The sequence below is a fragment of the Capsella rubella genome, unplaced genomic scaffold (assembly GCF_000375325.1).
Source record: "Capsella rubella cultivar Monte Gargano unplaced genomic scaffold, Caprub1_0 scaffold_8, whole genome shotgun sequence".
NCBI classification, from domain to species: domain Eukaryota; kingdom Viridiplantae; phylum Streptophyta; class Magnoliopsida; order Brassicales; family Brassicaceae; genus Capsella; species Capsella rubella.
This window is the reverse complement of record NW_006238916.1, coordinates 8,279,072-8,294,113: the sequence shown is the minus strand read 5'-3', so window position 1 is coordinate 8,294,113 and position 15,042 is coordinate 8,279,072. Positions and strand designations below refer to the sequence as shown.

The 15,042-nt window shown below is 35.6% G+C and overlaps 3 protein-coding genes and 2 pseudogenes across 5 annotated transcripts; 4 read left to right on the top strand and 1 right to left on the bottom strand.

Annotated features, from left to right (window-relative positions):
- The first annotated feature begins 85 nt into the window (after nucleotides 1-85).
- Nucleotides 86-2,530, top strand: LOC17875482 (putative protease Do-like 3, mitochondrial). Its single transcript, XM_023777638.1, has 8 exons — nucleotides 86-353; nucleotides 455-703; nucleotides 799-988; nucleotides 1,083-1,342; nucleotides 1,429-1,556; nucleotides 1,714-1,878; nucleotides 2,101-2,148; nucleotides 2,285-2,530. Exons 1-8 carry the CDS (start codon nucleotides 86-88, stop codon nucleotides 2,528-2,530), a joined length of 1,554 nt encoding a protein of 517 aa, XP_023633406.1.
- Nucleotides 2,531-2,824: 294 nt separating this feature from the next.
- Nucleotides 2,825-4,105, bottom strand: LOC17877371 (annotated as a pseudogene).
- A 295-nt stretch (nucleotides 4,106-4,400) lies between these two features.
- On the top strand, nucleotides 4,401-7,029 carry LOC17877124 (annotated as a pseudogene).
- Nucleotides 7,030-7,581: 552 nt separating this feature from the next.
- On the top strand, nucleotides 7,582-8,491 carry LOC111829015 (2S seed storage protein 5). Its single transcript, XM_023777636.1, is given in 4 exon segments — nucleotides 7,582-7,635; nucleotides 7,638-7,670; nucleotides 7,673-7,706; nucleotides 8,135-8,491. Coding segments are annotated over 4 exon segments (237 nt in total). The 3' UTR covers nucleotides 8,251-8,491.
- A 653-nt stretch (nucleotides 8,492-9,144) lies between these two features.
- LOC17874784 (autophagy-related protein 18f) lies at nucleotides 9,145-12,962 on the top strand. Of its 3 annotated transcripts, none has more exons than XM_006279984.2 (8): nucleotides 9,145-9,173; nucleotides 9,720-10,017; nucleotides 10,178-10,612; nucleotides 10,701-11,081; nucleotides 11,168-11,398; nucleotides 11,469-12,179; nucleotides 12,261-12,430; nucleotides 12,530-12,962. In XM_006279984.2, the coding sequence occupies exons 2-8, from the start codon at nucleotides 9,820-9,822 to the stop codon at nucleotides 12,717-12,719; spliced, it is 2,316 nt and encodes a 771-aa protein (XP_006280046.1). In that variant the 5' UTR covers nucleotides 9,145-9,173; nucleotides 9,720-9,819; the 3' UTR covers nucleotides 12,720-12,962. The 3 variants fall into 3 exon arrangements, with proteins under 3 accessions (XP_006280046.1, XP_006280045.1, XP_023643384.1); XM_006279983.2 differs by lacking the exon at nucleotides 9,145-9,173 and adding an exon at nucleotides 9,223-9,408; XM_023787616.1 differs by lacking the exon at nucleotides 9,145-9,173 and having other exon boundaries at nucleotides 9,223-10,017.
- The last annotated feature ends 2,080 nt before the right edge of the window (nucleotides 12,963-15,042 follow it).

Below are 15,042 nucleotides of genomic sequence, written 5' to 3'. Positions count from 1 at the left end.
AAACTCATGGACTATTATGATGATCAAGTAAATTATATTACATATATTGTATCTCGTTAATACATGTAATTAACATATACCTAACATGTTGTTCCGGTATGTTGATTTTGTGGCAAGGTTGTGCAACTCCACGAGCACTTCGGTTCCTCGACTTTCATATTCTTCTACCCTTCTTCCTCGATGTAGTTCGTCTCTTCATGCTTCTCTGATATCTCGGTATTGTACTTCTGTATGCGCGAGTCCTTCTGCTATCGATGTGGCTCTAGACTCGGTGGTGAAGATCTTCTCCTTTTCTAGAAAGCCAGAGGTTGTTCGACCATGGCAAACAACTGAGATGGAACACTTAAGCTCTGGTACTCATAAACATCTCTTTAACTCGCTTGTGTGTTTTCATGTATTCAATTTCCACAATTCACATGATTTAATTAGACTTAGTTTGGAATATTTATTCTAGGATTTGTCATCTCGGGGAGGAGGATACTAACAGACAATATTGGTGCGCCTGGTGATCTCTCTTACGTGCAAGTGAGAAAGCATGGTTCACCGACTAAGTACAAAGCAAAAGTTGAAGCGTTTGGGTATGGATGTGACTTAGCTATCTTGGTTATTGATAGTGAAGAGTTTTGGAAAGATATGAATCCTTTGGAGCTTGGAGACATACCTTTTATCGGGGATACTGTATACGCTTTAGGTTATCCTCGTGGTACGTCGAAACTAGTTACTCTCTTGCTACGTCTTGAACAATTATAATTTTCGTATTGAGTATTCAAGTTAATTATGTTATATGCAAATATGCAGGTGGTGATACTATTTCAGTTACGAAAGGTATTGTATCGAGAGTTGAACCGAAAAAGGATTCTCACAGCTCCATTGAACCATTAACGATACAAATAGGTGCGGCAATTAACAACGGAAATGGTGGTGGTCCGGTGATCATGGGGAACAAAGTTGCTGGTGTAGCATCTGTAAAGAGTTCATTTAGCGGAAAGTGAGTTAAAGAATGCTTTATATAAATCTCAAGTATCTTTTCGAAAAATAAAACTAATTTAAGATAATTATGTGGTTTTGTGTGTGCTATGCAGCTATATAATTTCAACTCCAATAGTTAAGCATTTTTTAACATGTGTTGAAGAAACCGGTCAATACCTTGGTTTATGTTCTCTGGCTATATCATATCAGTCTATGGAGAATTGTTACATACGTAAACACTTCAAAATGAGTCTTGAGATTACAGGGGTTCTTATAAACGAAATATATCCGCTCTCAAGTGCTCAAGGAATTCTGAGAAAAGATGATGTCATTCTAGCAATTGATGGTGTTCCTATTGGAAATGATGAGACAAGTAATATATTATCATATACTTACTCTATTGATGAATTATCTACATGTGTGTTGGTGGTGATGTGAGTTTATGTTTGTTGCATGCAGTTCTGTTTCGGAAAAAAGAAAGGATCAATTTCGAACATTTGGTTACTTTGAAGAAATCAGGTGAAACTGTCTTACTAAAAGTGTTAAGAAAGGGTAAAGAACACGAGTTCAATATCATTGTTAGACATGTAAGTCTATCTACGTTATTTGTACCTTATATAGAGAGCTTTGTGACTACTTTTATCAGATTCATTAAATCATTTGGTCCTGTACATTCTTGGCGTATAATCATATATATTGGTTCTATAAACGATTGTTACGGTTATATATTGTACGCATATGCAGGAGCAGCAACTGGTTCCGGACCGATATCTTCCAAGTTATTACATACTTGCCGGTTTTGTCTTCGTACCTCTCTCTAAGCCATACGCAAACAGTTCTAACATATGTAACTGTTCATTAGACAGAAAGGCAAAAAAGGCTGGTGAACAGATTGTCATGATTTCACAGGTTTGTGTTTTTTGATATACCCAAATTATTTTTCTTCTTAGTAAGTAACGTTCTTGAGTTGTTAATTAGAAAGGCATGGTCTTACTTTGTATTCTATTTCTTTAGCCATGCAACCCTGCCTAGTGATTTGAGTTTCAAAATATAGATAGATAGCAATGTATTAGTTAGTTTGGCATCAAGATTTGAAGAGTTTTTTTTTTTTTTTTTTTTTTTGTGGTGTAGGTCTTATTGAATGACATAACCACAGGATACCGTGATTACACAGATTTCATTAGACGACTCAGCTTAGCTCTCTAATACAAATATAAAAAGGGAATCACATATATATAGTTTCATGTTCATCATGTGCATGTGTATGTGTGTCTTGAGAAACATAACTATATACAGTTTTACTAAATCCTACGTACAGGTGAAGAAAGTGAACGGAGTGGAAGTGTTGAATCTGAGACACCTAAGTGATCTCATAGAGAAATGTAGTGAAGAAGATTTGAGGCTGGACTTAGAAAAAGAACGAGTTATTACGGTGAACTATAAATCTGCGAAAGAAGCAACTCCGTGGATCTTGGAACATCACGGAATACCATCGGCCATGTCCAAGGACCTTAAGGAAGACGCCTCCAGGCAATTATTATGTTTCTCTTCAGCAGCTTGACTAACCAATACTTATTTATATCTTAGAAAAAAAAGCTCTTCAAATCTTGATGCATGCCAAAATATATTACATACATATATGAAAATTATCTACAATGTAGTTTGTGATGTTTGTTACTTTCATTTGTCTCTTAAAACATTATTTTTTAAACGAAGTCATCATCTCCACGGACGAAGGGAAGGAAACATGAGAAATACATTCATTTATATGCAATTCTCAACTGTTTATTTCGCAATTGGTAAAAGAGCAATTAAAAAGAGTAGAAGAACATGAAAAAAGAACTGAAGAAACAATCTAATTATTATCTCCTTCTTTCCTTTTGCGAGATTGGTTGAGTTGCACTAAACTCGGAAAATAAGAAGAAGAGCAAACAAGTGGAGGACGATAAATTTGTTTAGTGTATCCCAACATGGGGCAAGTTTCCTCGATATAGGGAGCTTCTCCGAGATTCACAGATTTAAAGTATCCACCTTCTCCAATGATAAAAGATTTGTGGTGCCGAATGGTCTTGGTTCGTAGATATAAGTCACAATCGAAAACAACAACGACCTTCTCTTCCTCGTCAACGAAGAAACTCTCAGCGTTAACACCAAACGAACCAGAGAGTTCAAATGGTCTCATTTCCACCCTCAAAAACTTGCTCCAGGAGAGAGTGTTGGGCTCAATCCTAGTCGTAACCCAAATATATAGTATAGGAGAACAATTATGTTTCATTCGTTGATATAGCACAGCGAGCTGCTCTTCTTTTACACATGAGAGGGCAACATACTCGCCGATCTTAGAGTGAAACGGAAGAGGCAGACGCGGTCCAAATCTCTCTTTTGTAAAATCAAAACAAAGTAAGAAATCTTTAAAATCCGATACCGCTACAGTTCCACAAGGCAATCTTCTTACTTTACTAGACAAATTAGGTGCTATTATTAATCCACTAGAGACAACGTAATGTCCTATCTTCTCTTGAGCAAAAAAGTAAGAATTCCCCTTCAAAGACACGCCGCGTTGATAATCCTATATATACCAGCTAGAAGTGACGTCGAGAACCCTCCATGAATTAGAGTTAAAGTCGTAAATTTCGTACCCGAAGAAGTCCTTCTTTTCAAAACCTTCACTATCCATAAACTTCAAGATTTTGTGGTTACGGTTGATATCGTATCCTAGAGCATACGTGTATAGTGTGTGGAATTCTGTTCTAGGTTCGATCCACCTTGTTTGACCCAAATAAGGGTTCCACACCATGAGCCTTGAGTTGTCTTTGGCTACGCACAAGACTAAGCCGTCGCAGTAAAATACTTTAGATATGTCGACTTGATTTAGTAAATCTACCTGCTTTATAGAGAGATCAAGAGAGTCTCCGTCTTCCTTGCAGTTGTTTTTGAATCTTAGTAAGCAAACCTTAGAATCCATCGTCATGAACCCCAAAAACTGCTCCCTAGCCGCTCCTTTACCTAAAACCCAATCTTTGGTCAAAGCTTTCCAATATCTGCAAGTGGATCTCACGGTTCTTATAGATGTTATGGGAATCTTCGTGAATATCATCCCTACTAATTCTGGTGGGAGATCGCACATCGTCGTCATGGTTCTCTCAAGTTTCAGTAAACGATGCAATAGATGATTTTATTAGTTAGGGTTTTGTTTCCTTTTATGTTTTGCGTTGTGTGCGTGACAAGTATGAAATAAATATCGTTAGTTTCCCTATTGAAAAAGGAAATTCTCTGTCATCTCTTTTTTCTATTATTAAATTTTACGAGAAGAGAAACCAAACATACAAAGCGGCCCCATGAAAGCCCAAAAACAAGTAAACAAAACGACTCATAAATCAATCACTCAAAACCCTCTAACACAAAATCCGTCGAAACCGTAGCCGCTCAAAATGTCGTTATGGTCTGTTCGTATTATTACCAGGTTCTTCAACTCCTCGACCACTCAGCAGGTTCCTCGATTCCTGTCTTCTCCTTTCCTTCATCGTCGTTCCAATTCTGTCCGGAACAATCCACAACCACCAACTACGGGAATTTCCGGTTTTCATGCTTCCATACCACGTTTTTGCCATTCCGTGTGCGTCAATTCACAAAGTGAGTCAACGCACACAGAAAAATCTGCTATAGATACGGCTCTTGACTCGGTTGTGAAGATCTTCTGCTTCTGTAGCGAGCCAGATGATGATAAACCTTGGACGAATTCTTACGAGGGGTTAGCCGAGGGCTCTGGTATTAGCCATAAACCATCTCTCTCTCGTTTTGGTTGTGTGGTTTTCTTAATAGTTTGACCTATATATGTTGAATTTGTTTAGGATTCGCAATTTTGGGAAGGAGGATTCTTACAAACGCTCACGTTGTGGAAGATCACTTGTACTTGCAAGTGAAAAGGCATGGTTCATCCACCAAGTACAGAGCAATAGTTGAAGCGGTCGGGGATGAATGTGACTTGGCCATCTTAGCTGTTGATAATGAAGAGTTTTGGGAGGATTTAAATCCTTTGGAGCTTGGAGATATACCCTCTATCGGGGAAACTGTTTTCGCTATAGGTTATCCTATTGGTACGTCTTGAACAAAGTGATTTTAAAATTTCGCATGAGTAAAAATCTGGTGGAGAGAAATTTGAATTATACATGTTTTATTGCTCATCTTGCACATGTTAAAGATTGGTCATGGTAGATGATATATACTCATGAAAGGACTAATAAGCTATGTTAAGTGTTAAAATGCATGCAGGTGGTGACACTATTTCTGTTACAGAAGGTATTGTATCGAGAGTTGAAGTTAGGGCTTACAGTCATAGCACCACCAAGCTGTTGACGATACAAGTAGATGCAGCTATTACGAATGGAAATAGTGGTGGTCCGGTCATTATGGGAAACAAAGTTGTTGGTGTAGCATTCCAAAGTCTTGTATGGAGTGAAAATACAGAGTGAGTATATATATTTGACTAACATTAAAACTAACTTGGTGTAGCATTCCAAGTTACTAAATGAAATATGGATTAACCTTTTTTTGGTTGTGGTTTTGTATGAAGGTACATAATACCCAACTCCAGTAGTTAAGCATTTTCTAAGTGTTGTTGAAGAAAAAGGTTACTACACTGGTTTTGATTTGCCGGATATATCCTGTCAAGCTATGGAGAATTCCCAAATACGTAAACACTTTAAAATGGAACATGCGATGTCAGGAATTCTAATAAACGAAATGAACATGGTCTCAGCTGCTCATACAATTCTTAAAAAAGACGATGTCATTCTTGCAATCGATGGTGTTCCTATTGGAAATGATGAGACAAGTATAATAGTTCTTAATTTTTTTTACTACATTCTCTTAGCTCACAAAGATATATAGTTATACTGATTTGATATGAATCTTCTCCAACTGTGTTGATATGGATTGAATTTTATATATGCTTCATGTGCAGTTCTTTTACGGGGGAAAGAACGTATACATTTCAATCATTTGGTTTCTATGAAGAAACAAGGTGAAAAAGGTGTATTTAAGGTCTTAAGAGATGGAAGAGAGCATGAGTTCAAAATCAGTTTAAACTCCGTAAGTCATCTACTTTCCTAGCTAGCTAAGTGTCATATTTTGCTAGAGATATATAGTTATTCTCATTGTCCCCTAGCTAGTTCTTGTTTACTTGGTTGCTTCACATTGGATTTGAATGGAGAATATATATATATATATGCAGATGCAACAACGGCTGGTTCCGGTGCGCGAATTTGATCCATTTTATCCAAAATGGTACATATTTGCGGGATTTATCTTTGCGTCTCTTTCTAAGAGAAACATTAAAAATTCTTCCACCAGATGTGACTGTGCATTAGAAAGGAGGCCAGAAAAATATTATGAAGAGACCATCATCATTTCTCAGGTTTGTGCTTCTTTAATTTGTACCCAATTCTGTTTTAAGAATAACTTCATGGAGATGTAACTTGAGGCTTGAGCTAACATGGTCCTTCTTTTGTGTCCTATTTCTTTGGCCATGAAACTCTTACCTAGTAATTAATTTGAGTTTCAACTTTTGAATATATGCATGAAAACAACTATTATCTTCTTAATTATATATTCTCGTATATATTCTTAATTATTTATTTAATTCTGTTTTCTATTTTTTTTTGGGTGTAGGTGTTATTGGATGATATCAACGTAGGATACTATAGTTTCAAAAACTTGCAGGTAAGTCAATTAATTTATTGCTCATGTTTCAAATAAAAAAGTTGTCCCAAAACAACGTAACATGCATGGTCATGCGTGACTTTGATCATCAGAGAGGTATTTGTGTCTGGAAAAGAGATATAATCTAGTACGTATTTATGGTATAAACAGGTCAAGAAGGTGAACGGAGAGGAAGTGCGGCATATGAATCAGCTACGTACGCTCATCAAAAAATGTCGCACAGAAGATTTGAGGTTGGACTTAGAAAAGGGAAAGGTTATAATCTTGAACTATAAATCTGCAAGGAAAGAAACTTTGTTGATCTTGGAACGTCATAGAATACCATCGTGCATGTCCTAGAGCCTTTATTCAAATACTTTTCTTGGGTATAGGTCATATTTAATTTGTGTCCTAAGATAAATTATTCCATAAATTTTTGATTGTATTATGATATAAGCTTATATATATATATTTGGGACGTGTACATGTAGCTTAATCAATCTCGTTGTTGTGCGTCCTAATATTTTCTCCTTCTATTCACTTCCGCGATCAAGCTGTACATGTCTCTGTAATGTATATACGGGTTTGTGTTGGAAATCACAATTTGTAGATACAACTACGTACCAACAAAAAAGAAAAGAACAAAGTTAGCATGCATGGTGTTGTAGTTGTGGAGACTTGTCTCGATCATTCACTGGACACATGTACACATTATTAAACTTTCGAACACCTAATCCAAACAAAACTCCATACGGGTTATATATGTCCCAACTTCCATGTGTTCAGACTTAACTTCATGCTTATTACACGTATTAACCATGCAAAAGTGATCTCCTTCATAAATAAATCCATCCCCACTTCCACTTCACTTCATCATATAAAAAAACCTCAAATCCTAGATTCATATAACCCATGGCTAAGCTTATTCACGTTTTCGCAACTCTTGCTCTCTTCATCCTCTTAGCCGCCACACATCCATTTACCGTGCAGTTGTGGAGAACTGGACGAAGAAGATGATGTTAGTAACCCACAACAAGGTAATTAGAGCATCTCCAACCATAGTTGTTTAACATGAAGTGTTTATCACTAAAATTATACAAATATTGTTATTTAATTTGATGGGTTGCTTAAATAGTCAAAAAAACATTTCAAAAGTTCCTTAAATCTCATGTTTAAGCACTTTTGAAGGTAGATTTTATACAATATAAGCAACTCACATAATTTTTTTTATATATTTTTTCTCTCTCTAAGATAAGCAACTTATGTTAACAACTCTTCAATGGAGATGGTCTTAAGTGTCAGAAGGAGTTTATGTCAGCAACAGTAACTAGGAACTCGCAAGCAATGGATCCACAATCAACTCAACAAGGAAGAATTGGATATGAAGCTGATGACTTTGATCAGCTCACTCTTGGTGTTAATCTTGAGGACAATGAGAACCCAATGCTTTAACATCATCAACCAGCTCTTAAAATGTGTTGCAATGAGCTAAGACAAGTGGACAAGATGTGCGTGTGTCCTACACTGAAAAGGCAGCTCAACAAGTTAGATTCCAAGATACGCATGGACCACAACAGGTGAAACCTGTGTTTCAGACTGCTCACGCCACAAATAAAGAGTGTTCTTGGGTACTCAAAATCTTTATCACTCTCTTAAAGTCTCATGTTTGTGCTCCAAGAAGTTTTAGAGAATTGTATTGTAAGCAAACATATGTATACTTGGATTAGGACAAGATCCACATGACTTGTACGTGAAAACAGAGGAAGTGACTTGCTAGCCAAGTTTTCATTTTAATTAAATCTTATCTTAATTATGGTCAAAACCCTCCATTAATCAACCGGAACCGAAGAAGAAGAAAGCTACTCTGGTGGACCTAAACATAAGCCTAAACTCTCTAACTCCAATACCATCATCATGGATTCATCATTCATGTATTGTCTTCCGGTCAGTTTTTTTTGAGTTAGTGATCGGTTTAACTAAACCAACCCAGTTTGAACCAAATTTAATTACTAAACCAAATTAATGGAAACTTCCTCATCTACGACTAGCGCACGTCACGTGAAAAAAAAAAAAGACTGACGCACGTCGTCGTACTAATTACGGTGGATTGAATTGGTTTAGAGTAGATAAATCTGAAAATAAGCTTTTTTTTTTGGCTAACTAATAAAAATAATTAAAGGAGATGATACGAGAATTAAAATCTATCAAACGTCAGTAAATATTATTTAGGTTTGTTTGGTTTAATAATTATTTGTATAAAAATATGTTATAGTATAAACCAACAAAACAAAAACCAGACATTCCCAATAATTAAAAAATTTAATTAAAACAGAGGAAAGAGACGTGGAAGATGAGTCTCTCTGTAGTAAATACAAAGACGATACGTAAAAGAGAGAACTTAATCCAAAATTTTAAAAGTATATAAATAAGCAACGAATGAAAAAAAAAATCATAAAAAAAAATCATAAATGAAGTTTTGAAAGAGAACAGCTTTCGTCTCTTAAGTAAGGTCTTCTTCTTCTTTGTTTGTTCGCTCTCTCTCTTTCGCTCTTATCCTCAAAATCTTTCCTCCTTTTCTTCCTCTTAAACGTTTTCTAAAGTCTTAATCAGATTACTGCTTCGAGACGACGTTTCTAATTCTTTTTTGTTTTTGTTGTTTTCTTCTAATTCTTTACAATTTTAACCTCTAAATTCCAGAAAACAAAAAACACGAAATTTGTTGCTTCATTGATTCTTTAGGTATATTATTACAATCATCTTCATTGATCGTTTGATTCTTTCTTCTGGGTTTTTGTAAAAATTCGATCTTTTTTGGTTCGTCGATTGTGTGTGTGTTTCTTGCTTCGTGTCAGCTTGAAGAAGAAGCAAAAAATTTCGAGTTTGCGTGTATTTTGTTTTTCTCCTTTTTCAAGATTCTAATTTCATTTCTAATCACAATTTGTTTCAATTTCGTTACTTTTTCTTGGAAATTTTTAAAAAATTTGCAATTTTTATCTCCTCCCCCGTTTTTCTCGGAGATTCATTTTTTTGTACTTTGGGAAAAATCTCAGGCGTAGATATAGAGAGAGGGAGGTAAAACAAAAATCGAAGCTTTGTTTTGATTTGGAGGCTAAAGATCAAGGCTTTTGATACTGAAGAGCTTCCAACATTATGGGGAAGAACGGCGACGGTTCATCTCCGAAGTCGCCGTCGACTTCGGACGGAGTAATGTCGCGATCAGCTCGGAGCTCGTTTCGTGCTTTGTCTAATTGCCTTAGGGTGATTTCTTCTGGTGCTTCTACGGTTGCTCGTTCCGCCGCATCTGCTGCTTCTTCCGCTGTCAAGAACGTTGATTCTAATTACGATCAGGTAAATTTGGAAACTTTCTTTATGTTTCTATCTAGGTGGCAAGAATCATTTTGGGATTTTGATACCTTAAAAGAGCGATCTTTAGGTTTGTTGTTGGAGTGTTTGATCAAGTCTTGGTTGGCGAATTTTGAATCTTGATATGGTTTTTTGATTGGGAAAGGTACTGTGGGCGGGGTTTGATAAGCTAGAGAAAGAGGATGGTGATGCTCGGAGAGTTCTTCTACTAGCATTTCAGTCTGGGTTTCAAGTTTGGGATGTTGAAGATACAGAGAATGTTCACGTTATAGTTTCTGCACATGATGGGCAAGCATTCTTTATGCAAATGCTACGGAATCCACTAAACCCGGAAGTGTTAGGTGACAAGTTCTATGAGAGCCGTCCGCTTTTGGCTGTGTGTGGTGACAGTTCTTGGGAAGAAAAGTCAAGTAAACAGATCAGTTCTGAGAACCCCGGAAGTGAAACCGTAGTTACTCCTACAGATGTCTATGTCTACTCGTTAAAGTCTCAGTCTTATGTGCATACCCTGAAATTCCGTTCTATAGTCTATTCGGTTAGGTGCAGTTCCCGGATTGTTGCTGTACTGCAAGCAGCTCAGGTTCGAATGTCATATTGCTGTCACTTTTGCTTTTGTGATTTGTCTGTTCTGAAACTAACAATGTGTAACTGAAAACATGTATTTGCAGATACATTGCTTTGATGCTACAACATTGGAAATGGATTACATGATTGTCACTAACTCCATTGTCTGTGGCTCCTTGGGTGTTGGATATGGCCCTCTTGCAGTTGGTCCTCGATGGATTGCATATAGTGCAAGTCGTATTGCTAACTCAGGTTCTGCCGTTTTCACTTCAGATCTTCTCTCGTTGTCCTCATCACCCAGTATTGCACAGCTTGCAAGAGAATCAAGTAAGCAGCTCGCCTCTGGGATAGTAAATCTTGGAGACAGAGGGATCAGGTCATTGTCTCGATACTGCTCAGAGGTTCTGCCCAATCCGTATATTCCTGGTTTGAAAAGCATTGGAGTTGCTAATGAAAATGTGCCAGATGCAGATAGTATTGGAATGGTATACTCAAAATCCTCCTCAAGTTGTTTTGATGTCAAGTTGATTTCAATTGGCTTGTTCTTTGAAAATATCTATGGTTTGTGCAGGTTATTATCAAAGATATCACAAACAAAAGCGTCATAGCACAGTTTAAGGCACACAAGAGTCCAATTTCAGCTTTGTGCTTTGATCCAAGCGGCATGCTTTTGGTGACTGCCTCGATTCAGGGGCACAATATTAACGTCTTTAGAATAATGCCAACAATATCTAAAAGTAGGCATGTAAACACAAAGACTTTTGCCCATCTGTTCAGGCTTCAGCGCGGTTTCACTAATGCGGTAAGCAGTTCACCTACAATTGTGGAAAATTCGGTCCTTTTGTTTAACCTTAATGTGTTCTTTTTTTCAGGTCATACAAGACATCAGTTTCAGCTATGATAGCAATTTGATAGTGGTCAGCTCTTCAAGAGGGACAAGTCATATGTTTGAGATTAATCCTGAGAAAGAAACCGATTCTCCGGTTCCTTTATCTGCAATCAATAGGATAAGAAGCAAATATAGCAGCGGATGGATTGGGACCATGAGTGGTGCAGCATCTGCAGCAGCTGGAATGGTTGGAGGCTCTGTTCCGGGTGCAATCACATCCTCTTTCTGCTACGGCGATGAAAAGAGTAACACTAACTACTATGGTTTTCCTACTGATTTTTGCTCCAAGACGAATCTTCTGGTTTTCGCCCCTTCTGGATGTCTGACAGAGTATGCATTACTGGAGAATTCGGCTGGTCATGAGAATGCGGTGATGACAGGATACGATTATGAGTCAGGTTTAGAGACTGAAGGAATATTAGCGGTAGATCCAATAAGAAGGTGGTCCATGATCCAAAACCAGTCCAGGAGAGAGACGCAAGATCACAACAGTGACATATATGGAGGTGGAACATCAGTGGATTCTAAAAGTAAAGTGTTTCCGGAGGTTGAAAGAAAACAGAGTGTTGAGGAAGCTTGGAAAGTAACTAAGAAAGGAACGACCCCTGTGCAGGACAAGCGTCATTTGTACATATTTGAAGCAGAGTTGCAAACATATCTGCCGGCTCAGCTACCCTTATGGGCAAGGCGAAATGTAAAGTTTCCTTCTTTTTTTTGAGAATGCTAATGTGTTGTTTGGATGATCTCTCATACTTTCGTATTTTGTACAAAACAGTTTAGGTTTCAAGAACTGGTATTGAATCGGGGTGAAGAGATTAGTGGTGAAGGAGGAGGGGAGATGGAGATTTTGGATATCCAAACTCGAACAATTGAAGCAAGAACAAGAGACTTGGTTCCAGTCTGGGGTTATCTCCAATCTCCAAGATCCCAACAAGTGATGAACGAGTGAGTTGTCCAAATCTGATTATGCTCAACACTTAAAAAAAGTTGTTTTCTTTGTCTCTGTCTCACTTTCTTGTCACTAATATTATGTTTGACACACAGATCAATGCAGAGTCCAAAGAGCACTACAGAAGGTGAAAAAGTGGCTCCTCTGGAGGGTCATGGAACAGAGACTAATGTCTGGGCTGTACATAGCGGAGAAGAGACACAAAGCGAGCCTGTAAATAAAGAAGAAGGTACTACTGCAGAGGAGAAGAATCACAGTGAAGATGATGAGGATGTGGTGGATTAGAAGAAGGTGAATTTGTTATTGGTTCTTTTTTTTTTTCAGGCAAACTCGGCTCCAACAACAGAAGAACAAAAAAAAAAATATTAACTCTGGAAAATTGTATAGAAAAAGGAAAATTGACATATCTTTTAGGTTGTAAATAGCTTTCTTACTTCTTTTTTTTCCCACAGAATATTATTAGCATATTGATTGATTCTTTAGGATGTAAAGATCAAAATAATAAAAATTTAGTATTTTCATCATTAATGAAGTTTGGAAAGAAGAAAACGATTTTTTTTCTTTCTCATCCAAGCCTAACCCGGTTTAAGTATGAAAATGCTTTCTTTTTACCTCTCATCTACAACATGCATTGTTATCAAGGCTGTTGATGTAAGACACAAACATCTTCTTTTACAAACTAAATGACTTTTCTCCATGTTTCCAATATGAGATTTTTCTATTTGATCTAATTTGAAAGAAAAAAAAAAAACAGTGACACTTGTCAATATAACTTTAGACCGATGAATATTCAGAAAAGTAAATTTCTAGTTTTTTGTGGAAAGGGAAACACCGTCTGTTTTAAATCTTAACATACCACAAACCTAAATAGGATAGAGTTTCTTTGATGATATTGAACCGGTTAACCAGAGATAATTGAACAACGCAATCTAGTTCCATTGAATTACTTTAAATTATTTAGCTGTTATTAAGGGAAGAACGAGTCTTTCTTACATTGTAGGATTATAGGCTTGTAGCTAGGAATGGTTGATACCATCTCCTTTTTGTATTGTCATATTGTGCTATTTGTCATAAATATTAGTTTAGGCTTGAGAGTGTTTTTGATAAGATTTACAACATGGTTTTAACTTTTTAAAACTAGTTGACCAAACAAAAAAAACCCCTAGTGGACCCTAAAGAGAATGAGATTATTAACACTAATTACAACCTTTGCCTCCAATTAAATTGTAAAGATGACTTTATACAACGTATGTCATATTGAATATGTAGTTAATGGAAATGATTTATATACGTAGGTTGTCAATAGTTTCGTGCATCATTAATAATACTAGTATCTATTAAAGAAATGATCATTATAAACCTTATTATACTTATCGACTTGTTCATTATATTGATTTAATGTTGGTTTAAATTTATTGAGCAACTAAATTATACTGTATTGTTTAACAGAAAGAAGTCAAAAAGGGAAACATATATCAGCAAAACATATTGTTGCAGAAAAAGAAACAATGTTTTCTAAGTGTAATATATCACATAGGAAATCACATAAGTGAAAACCCTAAAATAAAGAAGAAAAAAATATGGGATTATGGTTTTCAAAATTCTTTTATAGGAGTAATACACAAACTTTATTTTATATTGATTTTTTATTGTATAGCCACTATCCAGTAAAGAAAAAAATTAAAAATTGGTCTGCCCTGGTAGTAAATAAAATAACCCTTAAGAGAATGAATATAACAATTTTAATCTCAAATGGATCAAAGTTTTCTCAAGCCACTTGACGAAGAGAACATGGTTGACTTTAGTGAGTAGAGTACTTAAATAAAACCTTAAGAGAATGAAACTAACATAACAAAAAAGAATGTCTCTAGCTATTAGCTAGATATATCAAAGCTTCCACAAGCTGATAACAAGCCACTTGAAACTATATACAGTAAAACCTCTATAAATTAATACTCGATAAATTAATAATCTCTATAAATTAATAAATTTCTCCTGTCCCAAGTTGGGACCAGTGTAATTTTAGACATATTTCGATAAAATAATAAGATAATAATTTTTTGAAAATCCTTTGTAAATATATGGTCCCATCAATATTATAAATTAATAATTAGGTAAAATTTTCAAAATATATGTATATATAAACACATTAGTTTTTGTTAGATTTTATTTATAATATTTTATTATATGAAAAATAGTTAGCATTATCTTTTAATACATAATAATTATTATTTTATTTGTAATTGATTATATAAAATACTAATTATCATGATTAAATATTATTTATTAAATATTGTCTTGAAAATATTTTCCAAATTAGGAATATCTCTCTATAAATTAATAATTATTAATTTATCGATAAATTAATACCTCTATAAATTAATAGATTTTCATGATCCCAACATTATTAATTTATAGAGGTTTTACTGTATATTATGTACTTATAAAATATACTTTTTGAGGAAGAGATCGTGGTTTTGACTTTAAAGAGTAGTATATAAAGGAACCCTTTAGAGAATGAATATTAACAAACTTAAAACACCAAATACAAATTTATATCTGAAGTAGACTAAAGTTTTCTCAGTTCGTCGAAGAGAATTCGTTTATG